The sequence below is a fragment of the Pelecanus crispus genome, chromosome 13, assembly GCF_030463565.1.
Source record: "Pelecanus crispus isolate bPelCri1 chromosome 13, bPelCri1.pri, whole genome shotgun sequence".
In the NCBI taxonomy this organism is placed as follows: domain Eukaryota; kingdom Metazoa; phylum Chordata; class Aves; order Pelecaniformes; family Pelecanidae; genus Pelecanus; species Pelecanus crispus.
In genome coordinates, this window is record NC_134655.1 from 910673 (window position 1) to 928034 (window position 17362).

At 54.1% G+C, this 17362-nt stretch overlaps 1 protein-coding gene across 2 annotated transcripts in view; it reads left to right on the forward strand.

Annotated features, from left to right (window-relative positions):
* Window positions 1-3062: 3062 nt before the first annotated feature.
* The window catches only part of LOC104036770 (H(+)/Cl(-) exchange transporter 5), a 47095-nt gene continuing 32795 nt past the window's right edge, over window positions 3063-17362 (forward strand). Inside the window, exon 1 of one of the 2 annotated variants that reach the window (XM_075720465.1) lies at window positions 3063-3110. Coding sequence is in view for 1 of the 2 variants with exons in the window: in XM_075720464.1 (XP_075576579.1) it covers window positions 3131-3134 (4 nt within the window). In the remaining variant the exon portion in view is untranslated. Of the gene's footprint in view, window positions 3135-17362 lie in introns of both variants that reach the window. The other variant, XM_075720464.1, reaches the window with a different exon arrangement.

Genomic DNA, 17362 nt, shown 5'->3' on the forward strand with positions numbered 1-17362 from the left:
CCTGGTTTCGGCTGGGACAGAGTTAATTTTCTTCCCAGTAGCAGGCACAGTGCTGTGGTTTGGATTTAGGATGAGAAGAACGCTGATCACACGCTGATGGTTTAGTTGTTGCTGAGCAGTGCTGACACTGGTCAAGGGCTTTCCAGCTTCCCCTGCTCTGCCAGGGGCACAAGGAGCTGGGAGGGGGCACAGCCAGGCCAGCTGACCCCAACTGCCCCAAGGGCCATTCCATACCATCCGGCGTCATGGGCAGTATGGAAACTGGGGGGGTTGGCCGGGGAGCAGCGATCGCTGCTCGGGGACGGGCTGGGCATCGGTCGGCGGGTGGGGAGCAATTGCATTGGGCAGCACTTGCTTCGTATATTATTATTATTATCATTATTATACTGTTACTATTAGTATTACTATTTTACTTTATTTCCATTATTAAGCTGTTCTTATCCCAGCCCAGGAGTGTTTCTCACTCTCACTCCTCCGATTCTCTCCCCATCCCGCCGGGGCAGGGGCAGCGAGCGACGGCTGCGTGGTGCTGAGCTGGGGCTGAGCCCCGGCAGACGCTTCCCCGAGGCGCAGAGGAGAAACCAGCCGGGTCCTGAGCCGGTCTCCATGGGAGGAGGAGGAGGAGGAGGAGGAGGAGGAGGAGGGGGAGAAGCCTCCGAGGACACCCAGGGCCCACCGGGAAGCCCAAGCAGGGTGCTCCTGGCTGGTGGTGGGCTCTGCCCGGCCGGGCAGCTCCTGCCTGCACCATTGCTGCCCTCTAGTGCTGCCAGCACCCCGGGCCCCCGGCGGACTGGGGGCACTGGTGAGGGACTGGTGGGCTCTGGGGAGGGGGCTGCACGGGGGGCGGGGGGTGAGGTCTGTGTCCCAGCCTGGGAATGGCTTCTGGGGGGGGGGCACGGCCCATCGCTGCCCCCGCCGCTGCTCCAAGGAGCTTGGTGCTGCTGAGGGTGCTCCTGTGCCGGGGGAGGGGGGTTGGGGGGAGCCCCCTAAAAACTGCGGCCGCTGAGTCCTCTGTCGGTGCTGGGCCCGTGGAGGCAGGCGGGGAGAGGGGAAACTGAGGCACGGGGGCTGCCCCTCCCGCCGTGCCCCCGCCGTGCCCCCGCTCTGGGCCAAGGGCGCAGGGGGATTTTGGGGAGCGTGATGGGGGTGACGGGGGGGTCAGCGATGGGGGGGGGCTGTGATGGGGTCTGCAAGGGGGCGAAGCAGAAATGGGGGAGGCCAGTGATGGGGGGGTCAGTGATGGGGGGGTCAGCGATGGGGGGGGTCTGTGATGGGGGTCTGCAAGGGGGGGGAAGCAGAAATGGGGGGGTCAGTGATGGGGGGGGTCTCTGCTGGGGAGGCCAGTAATGGGGGGGCAGCGATGGGAGGCGTCAGTGATGGGGGGGGGGTCAGTGATGGGGGAGGTCAGTGATGGGGGGTCTGTGATGGGGGTGGAAGCAGAAATGGGGGGGTCAATGATGGGGGGGTCTCTGCTGGGGAGGCCAGTAATGGGGGGGCAGCGATGGGAGGGGTCAGTGATGGGGGGGGGTCAGTGATGGGGGGGTCTGTGATGGGGGGGTCTGTGGTGGGGGTCTGCAAAGGGGGGAAGCAGAAATGGGGGAGGCCAGTGATGGGGGGGGCAGCGATGGGGGTCAGCGATGGGGGCTCTGTGATGGGGGGGCTGCAAGGGGGGGGAGCAGAAATGGGGGGGTCAGTGATGGGGGGGGTCTCTGCTGGGGAGGCCAGTAATGGGGGGGGCAGCGATGGGAGGCGTCAGTGATGGGGGGGGGGGTCAGTGATGGGGGAGGTCAGTGATGGGGGGTCTGTGATGGGGGTGGAAGCAGAAATGGGGGGGTCAATGATGGGGGGGTCTCTGCTGGGGAGGCCAGTAATGGGGGGGCAGCGATGGGAGGGGTCAGTGATGGGGGGGGTCAGTGATGGGGGGGTCTGTGATGGGGGTCTGCAAAGGGGGGGAAGCAGAAATGGGGAGGTCAATGATGGGGGGGTCTCTGCTGGGGAGGCCAGTGATGGGGGGGCAGCGATGGGAGGGGTCAGTGATGGGGGGGGTCAGTGATGGGGGGGTCTGTGATGGGGGTCTGCAAAGGGAGGGAAGCAGAAATGGGGGGTCAATGATGGGGGGGGGGTCTCTGCTGGGGAGGCCAGTAATGGGGGGGCAGCAATGGGAGGGGTCAGCGATGGGAGGGGTCAGTGATGGGGGGGTCTATGGTGGGGGGGTCTGTGGTGGGGGTCTGCAAAGGGGGGAAGCAGAAATGGGGGTCAGTTATGGGGAGTCTCTGCTGGGGGCTCAGCGATGGGGGGATCTGTGATAGGGGGGGTCTGTGATGGGGGGTCTGCAAGGGCGGGGAAGCAGCAATGGGGGGGGGTCAGTGATGGGGTGTCTCTGCGGTGGGGGGCCAGCGATGGGCAGGAGGGGATACAGCAGGGCCGGGAGAGCGTGGAGGTGCGATTCACGCTGCATGGCCTCACGCAGGGACCCCCCGCCCCGCCTTTGACCCGCTCCCCGCTCCCCTTGCAGAACGGGGAGCATACCGCTTTAAGAGCCCGGCGCCCACACTCAAGATGGCGCCGGCAAGGTGTGGCCCTGCCTTCACCGCGGCGCGCTGCGCCTGCGCACCGGCCCCTGCCCGTGCCCCGCCCCGCGGTGGGCGGTGGCGGCGGCGGCGCTGGGCCCGGGCCGGGCCGGGCTCGGCCGCGGCGGCGGAGCGGGGCCGGGGCGGCGGCCGAGGTGCGGGGCCGGGGGCGCGGGCAGCGGCGGGGCCGGGCTGTTTGGGCAGGAGCGGGGCGGCCGCCTGTGCCCCGCCGTGCTGTGGGTGGTCTCGGGGGTGGGGAGAGCGCAGGTGCGGGAGGCGGGAAGCGGGAGCCGGGGCACAGGCTGGCGTGGAAGGTTCCAGAGAAACACGAAGTGGGAGAATTCCCGGATCCCCGTGGCGGGCAGGGATGCGCGGCGGGGGAGCCGGGGCCAGCCCGGTGCCCGAGCCCGGTGCTCCGAACGGCGGGCGGGCGCGGGGAAGGGCTCGGTGTCCCGGCTGCCTTTTCTCCCCTGAGCCACCGGCTCTTTCTCTTCCAGCAGCACCAGCGCGAAGGCAGGAGCGGCTGAGCCCTGCGAGAAGGTACCGGTGCCGCTTGTCGGATGGGTAAACGATCCTCTCCCCTGTCGCGACTGACCTCCCCTGTCGCGACTGACCTCCCCTGTCGCGACTGACCTCCCCTGTCGCGACTGATCGCCGGTGCCCAGGGCGGAGAGCCGGGCTGGGGCGGCCCGCGGCTGTGTGCGGAGCCACCGGCGGGCACGCTGCCCGCTTCCCCGTCCGCCCGCCTCGGCGCACGGTCAGGGCCGGCGTCCCTCTCGGTCCCTTTGGGTGCCTGAGGAGAATTCCCATCTGCAGGACCCGCCAGGCACGGAACAGGTCAGCCAGAGTTTGGGAATCCTCCAACGCAACGTGCCTTACCGGCTCCCGGATGTTGCGAGCTGTCGCTGGTCCGAGTTTTAAAGCCTTCGTTAAGCGTGAAGGTTGTACCTCGGTTTTCTCCATGGACGGAACGAAAGGAACGGTTTAGCTTTTTACCCTTGTGCCACGCAGGTGCCTGTGAAAAGCACGTTCCATAATTTTCCAGGCGGTGGTGGTTCTGCTGCGGGGTGGGACTGTGAGCACCGGCACCTGGGACGTGTGGCTGGCGGGCACCACTGCGCCTCCGACTCCCTTTGTCCCAGAAGAACTTGAAAACAGGATTATTTTTGTGTTTAAAATGCTGCTTGAATGACGGTTGTATAAAATAGCGAATATTTATTAATTCTTCGGGACGCAGCAGCCCAATCGTGTTCTTGCCGGCCCGAGCTGCAGCCCTGCTGAGCTGCTCCTTTCTGAAATGGCCTCCGCCCTCTGCGCGGTGATGGGTGAAGGTCTGTGGCACATGACCTTAAACTTGGCTGCACCAAAATACCTTTTGAGGTTTGCTTTTGGGTTGCCCAGGATTTTGTGGCGTTGTCACTCACAGTTGTTCTCCCATAACTCCAGAAGCTGAAATGGTTTGGGAGCAGCACCCAACCAAAAGTGGTTTTTTTTTTAATGGAGTTGCGTTGTACCTGCACCTTCTTACCCCCCCATTTGCCACACACGCTTGAAAACATAACAGCCAATTTCCTTTGGTGTCCCTCTGGACTCGTAGGTCACGATCTTCAGCTACCAGAAAGCTGCAGAAGGTAGAAAATCACTGTGGGCCCTCAAATACCAAAGCTCATTTCTCTTTCCTCCTGCCATGTTTTGTAGGAGGTTCTTGGGAATTTGTGCCACACAGACATACTTTTCTTTTCCCTCATGTCCCTCGCCGTACAGCTGTGCCGCTGCCTTCTGCTGCCGTGTGCTCTTTGGCAATCCCATTGCATTTCAGGACTGCGTAATGCTGCGAGGCAAAATTTTCTTTTCATCTAAATAGTTTCCTTCAGTCGTTCTCTAGCATTGTTTTGTCCTATTCGCATTTGATCCGGTTTGTTTTTTTAAAAAAAAAAAAAAGCCACAAAGCTGGTGATCGAGTAAGAAATGCGGCTGTAACACCAATATTTCAGGAAATATCTGTTAATGATACATTATTCTTTTCAGCTCTAGATGTCTCGGCCAGGCGAAAAGCCAGTTGTGCAATTGTCGCGTTGCAGCGTGCAATTAGAACGTGGAGTCGCTTGCTTTCTGGATAAAGAGCTGCTCTTCACGAACAACTGGTTTAATGGGAGGGACCGTGGAGCGAGCTCTTAGGTCGTTACTGTCAGGCGAGCTGCGGGCGGCAGGGTTCAGCAGAGGGGCGTCAAAAATTGGGGAAGCCCGACGGTGCAGGGGGGCGGTGGTGGGTGCCTTCGTGCTTGGGGAGGGTCTCCTGCCGCTGGGATGCCTGGAAACATCTCCCGCGGCACCTAGGCCTGTGCTAGGCTGGTGTGGGGATTTTAAGCGCAGGGTGATGTGCACAAATTTGCTTTTTTTACCTGGGAATAGCATTTTCAAGGATGTGTCTGCGCGGCGGTGGCGGCACCATCCCCTCAGACTGAGGTCCTTGCTGCAGCTCCGTGGGCTCTCAAGGCTCGCCTGCTGCTTCTGCTCCTTTGCCCTGTGTCCACCTTCACCCACCTCCTCCTTCCCCAACACCCATATTATTTCTTTCCCTCTGCCACGGTTCCTCGTTTTCTTCTTCCCTCCTTGGTGTGGAAGGCGGCACCAGCTGTGTCTCCAGCTGGATCTCGTCACTAGTGAAGGAAGGCCAACCTGCCCCCCAAAATTCCTCGCCGTGAGCATGCTTATGTAGAGTTCATCCGTATAATATCACAAGTCATTTGGGTGTTCTGGGAGCAGATGAAGCCTGACCGGGCGGCCGGTGCTCCAGACTGCGAGCGCAGCCGGGCGAGGGCTGGCGCTGGCTGACGTTGCCATCGTCTGGTCTCGGACTCATCCAGCGGGTTTGTCCGGGAGTTTGGATTCAGGTCTGAGTGCCCGAGCGCAGAATTGACAGCGTGGGTTTTGAGCGTTTATGTGTATCTTGCATCACGCTTTTAATTATTCCCTCTGGAATAACAACTCGCTCTTGGTTATGCAGCACAGCTTCACGTGCAGTTGTTTCTGAAGGACTGCGAGCCCTGGTTTTGGAAGGTCCTGTTCTGAATGAGTCCCTTGAGCGTGGAAGCCCACCCGTCTCCTTGGCGTAGCTCGGGCAGCATCCGAAGGCAGATGAGGGGTTCTGGGGACCCTGCTGCGTGAGACGGAGCGGGCACACGCGTCAGCCGAGGTAACCCTGGGCACATCCCTGCTTAAGAGGAGATGCTACAAAACCAGACGGCTTGGACTTCTGTGGTGCTGCCGAGCCATCGCTGTCACACTGCAGATGTTTGTGTAGCGCTTTCGGCTTGAGGCCAGCGCTCGGATGCTGTGACGTGCTGTGAGAAGGCCGCATCGGGTGTTTCGGGGCTTCTTGCAGCGACGCTTGGCGGTGTTCCATAGTCGTTCCCTTTCTGCACGGCTGTGTCGTGGAAGGTGGGATGTCGGGTGCGTGTCCCTGCGTCCTTAGGGTGACACCGTCGAGGGTTTCCTCAACAGCCATTCGTTTCTCAAGGCTGAGGAATGGGTGAAACTGTCTCCGGGGAAGCTGGCTGTTGCGGCAGGCTGTTGTTATCTGGAGAAGAAAGAAGTGGCTGCGCTGCGGGGCAGAATCGGGTCAGCTCCAGGTCAGAGCGGGCTGCCCTGGAAGCTCCTTCTGTCTCTGTACGGCTCTTTTTCGGTCAAACTTCAGCAGCCGGCTGGCTGAACCGTGGATTGGCCTGTGTAGTGGATGCGTCTGTGTTTTATTCAGGAGGGATGCTGCGGGCATGCTTGGGTAATGGGGGAGATGAGAATACCCAGGCGAGTGCTTTGGTTGGGTAGAAGCAACCGCTGGCTTTTGGGGGGTGGGAGATTTTCATCATGTCCCTGATTTTCATCTTAACAGTCCTTTTGCCTCTTCATGGGTTTTTGCTTTAAGCAGAAAATCAAGAAATTTAAGTACTGTAGTGACACCTACACAGGGTATGTAGAATTGCCTTGATAATTTTTTTTTTTTTTTAGTGTCACCTGCTACAATATCAGTTTTTAAAAAGTTTTAAATAAAAGAAATACTGCTGCAGTGGCAGTCCATTTCTGCTCTTGGGTGAGACTGTAAAGGACCCTAATCCATAAAGGGAAAATCCTTTGTGTGTTTGTTTAGTGCCCTGTGATCTCTTAAGTGCTGCGTGACAATACATTAAACAGCTCCTGATGAAATGTATGTGCAGTTGCGGTTTGCAGAACGCTGTATCGCAGGCAGCACGGAAGGTGCCCATTAACGGAGGCTCTGCACTGTGCCCGGTGAGTGCTGCCTGCTGTGGATGAGGCCGAGACTCCGCTCCTTACGGTGCTTCCCGAGAACCTGGCTGGAAATTAAGTAGAGGGTCAGGCTGCTTATTTCCGTGGCGGTAGCTGCTTGACCCTCTAGCCAAATTTCACTTTTCCCCAAGGGGATGCAGAAACCTCGTTGTATTTTGAGGGCGCTGGCGTGGTGGGTGGCTGCCGAACGTTTGGATGCTGAAACGTTGCAGCTTGTGCTGCTGGAGGGTGGAAGGCGAGGTATGGAGCGTGCGTCCTGGTTTTGTAGGGAGCTGAAACATCTGTAGAAATCCAATGAGTCCCGAGAGCTGCTTCACCATTGCGGTCAGCGAGTTGGCCCTGTTGTTTGTGTGCCAGCTCGCTCTCGGTCAGTGCAAGGGGTTTCAGACCTGTTGGGCTGCAATTCAGCACTTCCAAAATGCCATTTTTATCCCTCCTCTTCAGGAACTTTTGTGTTGGGTTTTTTGGTTTGGTGTTTTTCTCCCCCCCCTCCCCCCCTTCTTAAAAAACATCTAGCGACTGTACAAGGAAAGAGCATGTATACTTTGGATTGAATAGCCAGTCAGCCTGAGGAGGTGCCTGCGAGCACAATGAAACCCGTTGCTTTGACAGAAATGTCTAAAATCCGCTGCATTATGTGCGCCGAGCAGCTCAGGTGGATTTTGTGGAGTGGGAGATGTTGGAAAGGTAACTTGGGTGCACAGCACCCGGGGCCTGCCGGCTCCACAGCTTTCGGTGCGTGCCAGCTGTAATTGTCCCTGCAATTTGGCAGCGTCTGTTTGGATCGTGAATGCCGCCTCCCTGGGGAAGCTTAGCAGCAGTTCTCGCAGGGCTCCCTTAACCATCGTGACGGGGAAGCTTTCCGGAGGCTTTTCTCACCGAGGATTTTGTGCAAGTTGGGTGCTTTACGTTCTCTTTGTGCCTCAGAAAATCCCCTCTTAAATCCGTTGTAGCCTATATTTCAGTAATTTGGGTGTTTGCTACGTTGTCAAGCAAGAAGCAGAACTGTAGTCTCTCCAAAATAAGTCTTAACTGTTGCGCTGTTTGAATTTCAGGGTGTGCTGTGAGGTGGCTCATAAAAACAAACAAAGATCAGGTACTCTGCTGGAAGAAATACAGCACATGGCACTTAACAAAAGTATGAAATGACACTTTTCCAGCTGAAACTTGATGCAAGCTTGAAACCAAACTGAGCTATAAAATAGGAGTGGAAATATTTGTTGAAAACTTGCTGTCGTAGCCCTGATGGTCCTTATTCTTTCAAAAAAAAAAAAAGGAAAGGAAAAGGGGAAAAAAAGTGGTGCTGTTTGAGGAGGAGATATTTTATCACTGGTTATTTGGCTTTTTTTTTTTGTCTGACACAGTTTTGAGCGTAAGCTTTCTCTGTTACATCTGAAGGACGTCAGCTCTGTAACAGCAAATTCTTCTCCTTTTTGAAGTCCAGTAAAATAACTAAATGTAACAGGTACGGAAAGGATGGGATGATTGTAAGTCATGTCATCCAAAAGTGAAGATCCTCTGTGTTAGTGTTGCACGGGTGGTGGTTACGGTGTATGAACAGCGTGTGACTACGAGGAGTTACGTTTTTAACCTGAAAAATGGAATTGAGTTTACAAGATGCTAGTTCTGCGGCTACAGTTAACTTATTTTAGTTGGGAAATATTATATTTTAATTTTAATTATATTTTAATTATATTTTTAATATATATTATATATATTAGTTGGGAATATTGTCTGTGCCTTTAATAAATTCACTTATTTTCTTGCCTGCCCTATTGGGGTAAACAGGAAAGGACCGCTGTTTAAAACCGCGGCTGCCTGGCGAGTTGTTCCACGTGGGGCGTGAAGCTGTCTGGCGTGGTTTGTGGCACAGGCGACCTGCGCGGGGGCCGAGTGTCTGCGGGTGAAGACGGCTGCAGAGCGCTGGTGGCTTGATGTTTGGGCAGCTGTGCTGCTTGGGGGACCGTGCAGTGATCTATTTTCATATTAGGAAAAATTTCTTCACGGAAAGAGTGGTCAAGCGTTGGAACAGGCTGCCCAGAGAGGTGGGGGAGTCCCCAGCCCTGGAGGGGTTCAAAAAACGGGCAGAGGTGGCACTTTGGGACATGGTTTGGTGGGCATGGGGGTGTTGGGTTGATGGTTGGACTGATGATCTTAGAGGGCCTTTCCAACCTTAGTGATTGCTAATTTTATTTTCATCAAAAAATAATCCAGCCACCAAGCTGGGAAACATGAAATTAATTATTCCTCTGCCCTTAATTGGTTCAGTGGTGGCCTTGGCAGTGTAGGTTAATGGTTGGACTGGATGATCTTAAAGGTCTTTTCCAACCTAAATGAATCTATGATTCCATTTTTGGGAATGGGGGAGAGAATATAAGCCTCTTGGGATCTTGGGATCTGCCTGTTGCAATATCAGGAATCTCATTTGGGAAACATTACTGAGCCTCAAAGCGTGTCTGGGTTTAAACGAGGCTAGCACGTATGCTCTGTGTGCTTCCCTACCATGAAGTGGAAAAAGAATGCTTTCTATAAAAACCATATTTGGCCAGTACAATTGGTTTTCATGCTGCCTTGAAGACTTTTCTGTATTACGGTCTTGTCATCTTGCATCCAAGTCATTTTTCCACTTGATTTTGGGGCGGATGTGCCGTGGCTGCTTTGATCTGGACACGCTGCTGGGAACTGCCGCGTGTTGCGCCGCGCCGGACTGAAGCTGCAGGTCGCGGGGCCGGTCCCTCCGGACTGTCGTGGGGAGAGGATGGAGGGAGGTTCTGCAGCTTTCGGCCGCTTGAGCGCCTTCGCTGCCCTTTGGGAGCCCCTGGCTCCTCTCCGCTTCTCGTCAGCGTGGGCTTCGGCTGTAGCTCCTCGAGCATGGTCTGTGGCCATCTCGCCTTGGAAACCGTCACCCAAGAAGCAGCCTACCGCCGTAACAAAAACGGGGCCCGTAGGGATGTTCTGCTTCCTAGAGCTCTCCTAGGAGAGGAGCTGGCCGCGAGGACAGCTTTGGTTGTGATCCCGTTTAAGACTACAAACTTTGGCAGGAGGTGGCTTTTGAGTCTCCATCCAAGATTTTGATGTTTTCAGGGTGAAAACCGTGTCAGATCTGTTCTTAATGCCGAAGCGGTCTCCGTAATGAAAACCACCTGCATTTATTCTGGCTATTTCACTCCGGGTCATGTGTTAATCACGCTCTTCCCATTTGCACTGGGAAGGCCGGATGAATGGAGTGATGTCTGCCTGTTGTTGACGTTGTTGAAGGTTTGCTCACCTTCAGGATGTAGTCACGGATGGCCTGTAGTCACTTCGGAGTCATCGCTTACCAGCTATGCAGGTATGCTTTAAAAACAAGGCTCTAGCTCAGCTGATGCTCCCGCCCAGAGACGTGCTAGCCAACCATTTCCACCATCCTGGATTTCCAAAGAGGGTGGGAATGGCAGAGAAGCTGCCGGTTGTGTTTCAGTATGGAAACCGCTGTAAATAACTGAATTGAGCCTGGAAAATACAGAAGGCTTAAAAACCAGTAGCAAAACCCCCGTAACTGTCTGTTGCATGGCACAGTCACACGCTGCCTGTAAATTTGGTCTTTTTTATTTTCAAGTTAGGCTGCTTTTTGTCAAAACGTGAACCTGAAAAGGAGCTGGAAGCGTTTGTGAAGCGGCTCCTGGCTGCTAGAGACTTGTGCGGTGGTTATGCTTCAGGGCCAGGGGAAGAGGTGTCTGAGCTAAGATTGTGGCTTTTTAACTGAAAGTTAAAATGGAAATGACAAAAAGTTTAGGAGGAAAAAAACCAACCCAGCGACAGCAAGGCGGTCTGACTTGTGTCTGGGCTTTTACTGCATTTCTATGTGATGAGCATCTTGGAAAAAAAAAAAAAATAGGGATTTGTGGAGAAAAGCACTGAAATGTCCCTGACCGCAGTAAACTCGCCAGTCGGGCTGCTTTGATCTGAACCCGCGCTCTCCCGACGGCTCATGGCGTCCTCCTGACCGGGGCGGCTGAGAAATCTGCAACGCTGCTGGAGGTGCCATTTCTGGATAATGACAACTGAAAAATCGTCGTCGTTGGAGTCAGCGGGCACGCTCGTGTGGCCTTCCTGTGATGGGGACGAGGAAGAGGAGCCGCACTCGAGCAGAGCTACGATGGGGTAGTGTTGTACAAGGGGATAAACCCAAACCTGTTGGGGACTAAATGGGAGGTGAGCCTGGACCCGAGAGCTGTCTGAGGCCCGTGGTCAGCGTCGCAGGAGATGCAAATCAAAGTGTTCTTTGGTAACGTGGACGGCGATGGTGCAGGGCCTGGTGTTGCTGTGGGTCCTGTCCTGAATCCTGGATGGCTCACACCAGGCATGTCTCCATGGATTTGAAGCAGAGGTGTCTAGCCTGGGAGGAGAGATGAGCAGCGCGTAACTTTGGGAAGGGGAGTGGGTGTTGGGAAATCCAAGGTGTAGGCCGTCTCTCCAACTGGGTTGGTTATTTGAAGCATCACAGATGTTTGCCCCAGTGAAACAGGAAAATAATCAAACCCTCTGAGAGGAGCGGCATGGCTGTTCTGAGGGACGCTGGCATCGGTCCGGCTGTGGGCGTCTTCCCGTGCTCATCCTCGGGTGTCTACAGGCGGGGGAGGCATGCCTTGCCCAGCACCTCCAGTCCACCGGCGTGTCAGCTTTTCTGTCCTTTCCCGTCTCTCACGCAGCTGTTTGCTTCCAACAGCCGTAACCTGTACGGACCCAGCTTGTAGGTGTAGTCAACTGTAGGAAAAAAAAAATGGCAATATCAACAAAAATGTTTAAATGGGAGTTTGCAGCTTTAGGGCTGGGGGAGTGGTTTGAGAGCTATGGTTGCATATCAGCAATTAGCAGGAAGAACCGCTTCTCGGCTGTTAGGAAGTAGAGCAAGGTGGTGTTGCATATCGAAAAGATGCTATCTGTTGGAAACATAACCCGCTTTCAACCTGCACACGGCTGTAGGACTGCTGCTGAATTCCCCTTCAAATAACACGGAAAGCCCTGAAGGTAAGAAGGGGTCTGCGTGGGTTGGGGAACTAATGCCGCCTTGACGGTGACTGCTCGGAAACCTGTTTCCCTGCTGAATGTGTAGGAAACGTGAATACTGATCGCTCTGCAGCTGTCTGGAGGGAGGTTGTGGTGAGGGGGGTGTTGGTCCCTTCTCCCAAGTGATTGGCGATGGGACAAGAGGAGGAGGCCTCAGGTTGCGTCGGTGGAGGTTTAGATTGGATATTAGGAAAAATTTCTTCACGGAAAGAGTGGTCAAGCGTTGGAACAGGCTGCCCAGAGAGGTGGGGGAGTCCCCAGCCCTGGAGGGGTTCAAAAAACGGGCAGAGGTGGCACTGGGGGACATGGTTTAGTGGGCATGGGGGTGTTGGGGTGATGGCTGGACTGATGATCTTAGAGATCCTTTCCAACCTTAATGATTGCTAATTTTACTTTCATTAAAAAATAATGCAGCCACCAAGGCAGGAAACATGAAATTATTCCTCTGCCCTTAATTGGTTCAGTGGTGGCCTTGGTAGTGTTGGGTTAATGGTTGGACTGGGTGATCTTAGAGGGCTTTTCCAACCCAACCGATTCTGTGATTCTGCTGTGTGCAGGTCAGTGCTTGACCTTGGTGCATTCGCTTCCCCTGTGTGCGCCTCGCTTTTGTGCACAGAAACTTGCTGTAGCTCCTCTCTGTGCCAGAGCTTTCCCTCTTGCTGTCTCTCGTTGTCGTAAGAAGTTTTTAATGTGAATTTGCCACCAGCCAAAGCAGGACCAGGTTTGCCAGAGATGATTTGGCAGCCTAAGAATTGGTAATTACAGTAACGTTGTCAACAGTCTTGTTTGCTGACTGGTAAATGTGACTCGGCTTGTTTTAACACAATTCCTTAAAACTATACCTGATGTGATTAATACTGCAAAGAACCGGAGCGTGCCTGGGAAGAGGGAGGGAGAATGAGGTTTCCTGGAGAGGCCGGTTGATGCGGCAGATTACCGGGAGGAAGTAACTAAGAAAATAGGATTCTGATAATGAGTTGTGATTTACGGGTGCTGCCAGCGGCGGCTGAGCTGAACTTGTGCTAACCAGCGTTTCTTCTGGCTCTCGGAGGACCGATGCCGGTCTTGAGTGGGGCCGGCAGTGCCTTTGATTGCACCGTGTGCTCACCGCGTCGCGTTGCTGGAGCGGCTCGTCTCGGTCGGTACCTGCTTCGAGTCGTGCCTGGGGTTACAGCTTTGGCGGTGCAAAAGCTCCCAGTGCGGTTTTAGGATGGGGAACGTGAACACAGCGGTCTGCTTCTGGAATTGATGTCACTTCACCAAGGAAGACTGTTTTGAGTGAACCCATGCGGTGTGGATTACCCCTACTGCCAGCCCGACCCACAGGTACCTTTCATGCGAGTAGTTCAAAACCAACAACTTCCATTTCCACAAGAAGTAAGTAAGCTTTTCCCCCATTTCGTGGATGGAGACACCGAAGCAGATAATACTTAGATAAAAACCAGAAGTTGCTTTGTGGGATGGGGGTACAGCCCTACGGCTGTTGGCTCCTGGTCTCACGTCTGCCTGTGCGCCCTTGTCTCGTAACATCTTTTTGCTCGTCGGTACCGCAGGAAAAAAGGAACTCCTGCTCCTTCGTCGGAAAGGAAAACAAGGTGCAGGAGCAAGAGCATATCAGCTGTTTGCTTGCAGCCCTTGTGCATGGGGTGGCTCTCGGGAGCAGATCTTCCCCAGGACTTCGCCCTCCCTCTGCTCTTTTCCATCTCTCGTCGTCTGCAGCCCGCAGGTCTGTGGGCGGCAGGCTCAGGCTCTGTAATGGCACTTCGTGGGTATCCTTGGCCTTTGTTCTCCCGGCGGAAAGCCAGATGTTGCCAGAGTTCCCATCCTACTCCCCCTTGTTGCTTTTTTTCCTTTCCCCAAGCGCTTGGAAAGTGCATTCCTACTTGATTTTTGTTCAAATGTGCATGTAGGCAGGGATTAGGAGCAGCATGCACAGTGTTTATGCATACAATGACTGCCAAAACTTTTCTCACAAATACCAGTTTTAGAAAGTTGTACAAGGCCTTTACCAAGGTGTACACCTTCTAGGTACCGATGGGGAAAACTAGGTGCAAATTAGTGTAGAAGCTGGGGTGGAACGACGCAGCACTGCCTTGATTGCCATCTGAGTAACGAGGTCTTTATCTTCGCAAGACACAGCACCGTGTTCTCATTGGAGCCGCTAGAAATAAATAGGGATTTCTTCAGTGACCTGAACAGTTCAAAGCCGTTAAACCTTCTTGCATTGTAAGGGCTAAGAGTTTTCGTGCTTATCCTGTGGAAAACACCAGGAGCGAGGTCTTCGGCTGCTTGTTCTCCTCTCTCCTGTCCCTCCTCCAGGAAAACCCAACACAAAAAAATCCACCTGCTCCTCCCTCTGCACCAGACCCAAGGAGCTCTCCTGCAGTGTGCCTTACGAGTATGTTTTGGTTCCCTAAAGTCTTATGACCAGCTCCGTGTAGCTGACGTGAGCTGTGGAAACTCCTGGTAAAGCACGAGACATGGGCTGCTTCTTTCTTATTTCTAGAAATCCCTTTTGTGTAAAGCATCTGCAGCAGCAAACCGTTTCTTTAATCAGCGGCGGATGATCGTGGGGGATTTTTAATCTAATAAATGAAATACTGGAACGTCTTGCTTCTGGAGATACGCTTCTCTGGCCAGTATATGCGATTCTATTAACGACACTCCCAGAAACAAGGTTTTATTCGGAAGCCAAGTGTAGTTACTCACGAGCTGAGGAGGAAATCAGCTGTGACTGATGTTTGCCTCCACTTGAGTTTTGTGCTGTACTGGGCTGAGTGGCATAAGCTGTGGGGAATGACGAATTACTCAAGAAGAGGTGATACTAATGAGGACTTAACGACCTCAGCTATAAGGGCCTGTGTGCCTGGCAGTATGTAAGCATCCCGGGATGGCTGGGAATCTGTTAACGCGCTGTATCAGCCCGACGTACGAAAGTGCCGGGGAAACCTGAGTCGTCGCGGGATTCGCACGCCATTTTCTGGCGTTACCTGGCGAAATGCGACGGTGCCTGTTACCTTGCTGGAAGGATGTCAGAGCAGAGCGTGGAATGTCATCTCCCTGGGGCCCGTGTGAGTACGTCTCGAAGAACAACAAAAGAACCCCAAACAAGCCCGAAAACAATTCAAGTCTTTGTCTTCGGCTTGCATTGGTAGATTTCCCAGTTCCTCTAAACCCATCTATTGTTCCAGGGCAGCGTGGCCGCACAGCCCTTGCCACACTGAGCCAGCAGTGTGCCCAGGCGGCCAAGAAGGCCAACAGCATCCTGGCTTGTATCAGGAACAGTGTGGCCAGCAGGAGCAGGGAGGTGATTGTGCCCCTGTGCTCGGCGCTGGTGAGGCCGCACCTGGAATGCTGTGTCCAGTTTTGGGCCCCTCAGTACAAGAAGGACATTGGGGTGCTGGAGCGTGTCCAGAGAAGGGCAGCGGAGCTGGGGCAGGGTCTGGAGCACAGGGCTGGTGGGGAGCGGCTGAGGGAGCTGGGGGTGTTCAGCCTGGAGAAGAGGAGGCTGAGGGGAGACCTCATCGCTCTCTGCAACTCCCTGGAAGGAGGGTGTAGTGAGGTGGGTGCTGGGCTCTTCTCCCAAGTAGTTAGCGATAGGACGAGAGGAAATGGGCTCAAGCTGCGTCAGGGGAGGTTTAGGTTGGAAATTAGGAAAAATTTCTTCCCGGAAAGGGTGGTCGAGAATTGGAACAGGCTGCCCAGAGAGGCGGTGGAGTCCCCATCCCTGGAAGTGTTCAAAAAACGGGCAGAGGTGGCACTTGGGGACATGGTTCAGTCTGGTCTACCCTTGATTGGCTTAGTGTGGACTTGGTAGTGTAGGTTAATGGTTGGACTGGATGATCTTAAAGGGCTTTTCCAACCTCAACGATTCTATGATTCTGTGATTCTATGATTCTATAATGCAAAGAGCTCGCCCGGTGTTGTCTGTCCTCACCCATGCAGCTGCTGCGTGGAGCTGCGGGGTGGAGCGGCAGGCTCCCGCTGGCCAGGTCAGCCTCGCCGCCTTGCGCCAGGGCTCCGTGCCGCCTGCTCCGGCCCCAGAGGCACCGCTTCGCCAGGCTCCTGCTCCTGCGCTAGCGCCGGGCTGGGGCAGCCCCGGAGCCCCCCTTGGGCACCCCGGGCCGGGAGCCGCCGTCTCCTGCGGGAGAGGCGGGGAACGGGAGAAGCGGACTGACGCTCCAGGATGAAGCAGTTGTCCGCTCTTCAGAGGAGAAGCGGGCAAGCGGACAGCGAGAAGTGAATGTGTAGGTAAATAAATGCTTTTATGACCGTACGCTTAAAACGCAGCGGCGAAAGTTGATAATCTTCGTTGAGCCACTAAACCCTTCCGTTCAGTGATTTATGTTCTGTTTACGAAACCGAGCCTTTGCCGGTAGCAGCATGTTTCAGGTATTGAAAGAACATTTCATTTTTCCCTGAAGATATTTGTACGTCAGCCTGCACCCGAAGGGAGCTTGAAGATGGTATAAAAAAATCCTCCCGGTTATTAGCTCATCTGTTGGCGTAGTTTCAGCTCTCCAGAAGGGGAGGCTGGTTGAGGTCACTTCAGACAGCACAGAGAATTGGAGGAAGGAATGGCATAGAAAAATATCATTGTCGCTTTTATAAAGCTGCAAAATGATACTTTCAAGGGTTCCGCCGGTATCTGAACCCCAATTTGTTTTCAGATGAGGGCTGAAAACCTTGGAGCTCTTCTGTGAATGCTGCCTCCAACTTTGCACGCGCTCCGGTTTGATTTTTCTTGGGGTTTTTTTTTTTTTTTTGTAGCAGTTAAAGAAGAAATGACAATTGTTTTGTTTGGTTTTTGGGTTTGTTTTTGGTTTTTTTTTTTTTTTAAGATCAGTGCCCAGCCCTCTTTCACTTGGAGCCTGCACATTGAGCCCGCGCCTGGCAGCGTTACGTGTTTCATGGGCTGGGATATGATGAAATCCAAACCAGGTCACTTAGTTGACGAATGTGCTGAAGTTTCTCATGGAGTAACCTCCTCTGCTCTGAAAGAGAAAACTTTTTTTTTTTTTTTTTTAATTAAGGGCAAGGTGAGCCTCTGGAGTGATGACGTTGCAGCAAAGCCTTGCTCAGCTGGCTCCAAGCCAGGTGCCTGGAGTATTGACATAACGGCTAAATGATATTTTTTTTTTCTCTCCTTTCCTTTGTTTTTTTCCCTGTTACAATTGGTTTATTCTGTGTTTTTCCTTATTTGTGTACCACTGGAGCTGGTAATTGTGGGAAGGGATGTGCCTGCCCCTGTGAAGAGATGCAGGGGCTGGGGAGGAAGAGGTGCCCTGAACTATCACAGCTCAGCTTAGACTTGCTGATCTCTGAAAAAAGGACGGTCTCGTGATCTGGGCTTTGGGTTTTTCACAAGAAATAGCCGCTAGGTGGTAAGCTCGCTCCTTCGCCACAGCAGCGACGGCTCATGAAGGCGGCTGGTCAGG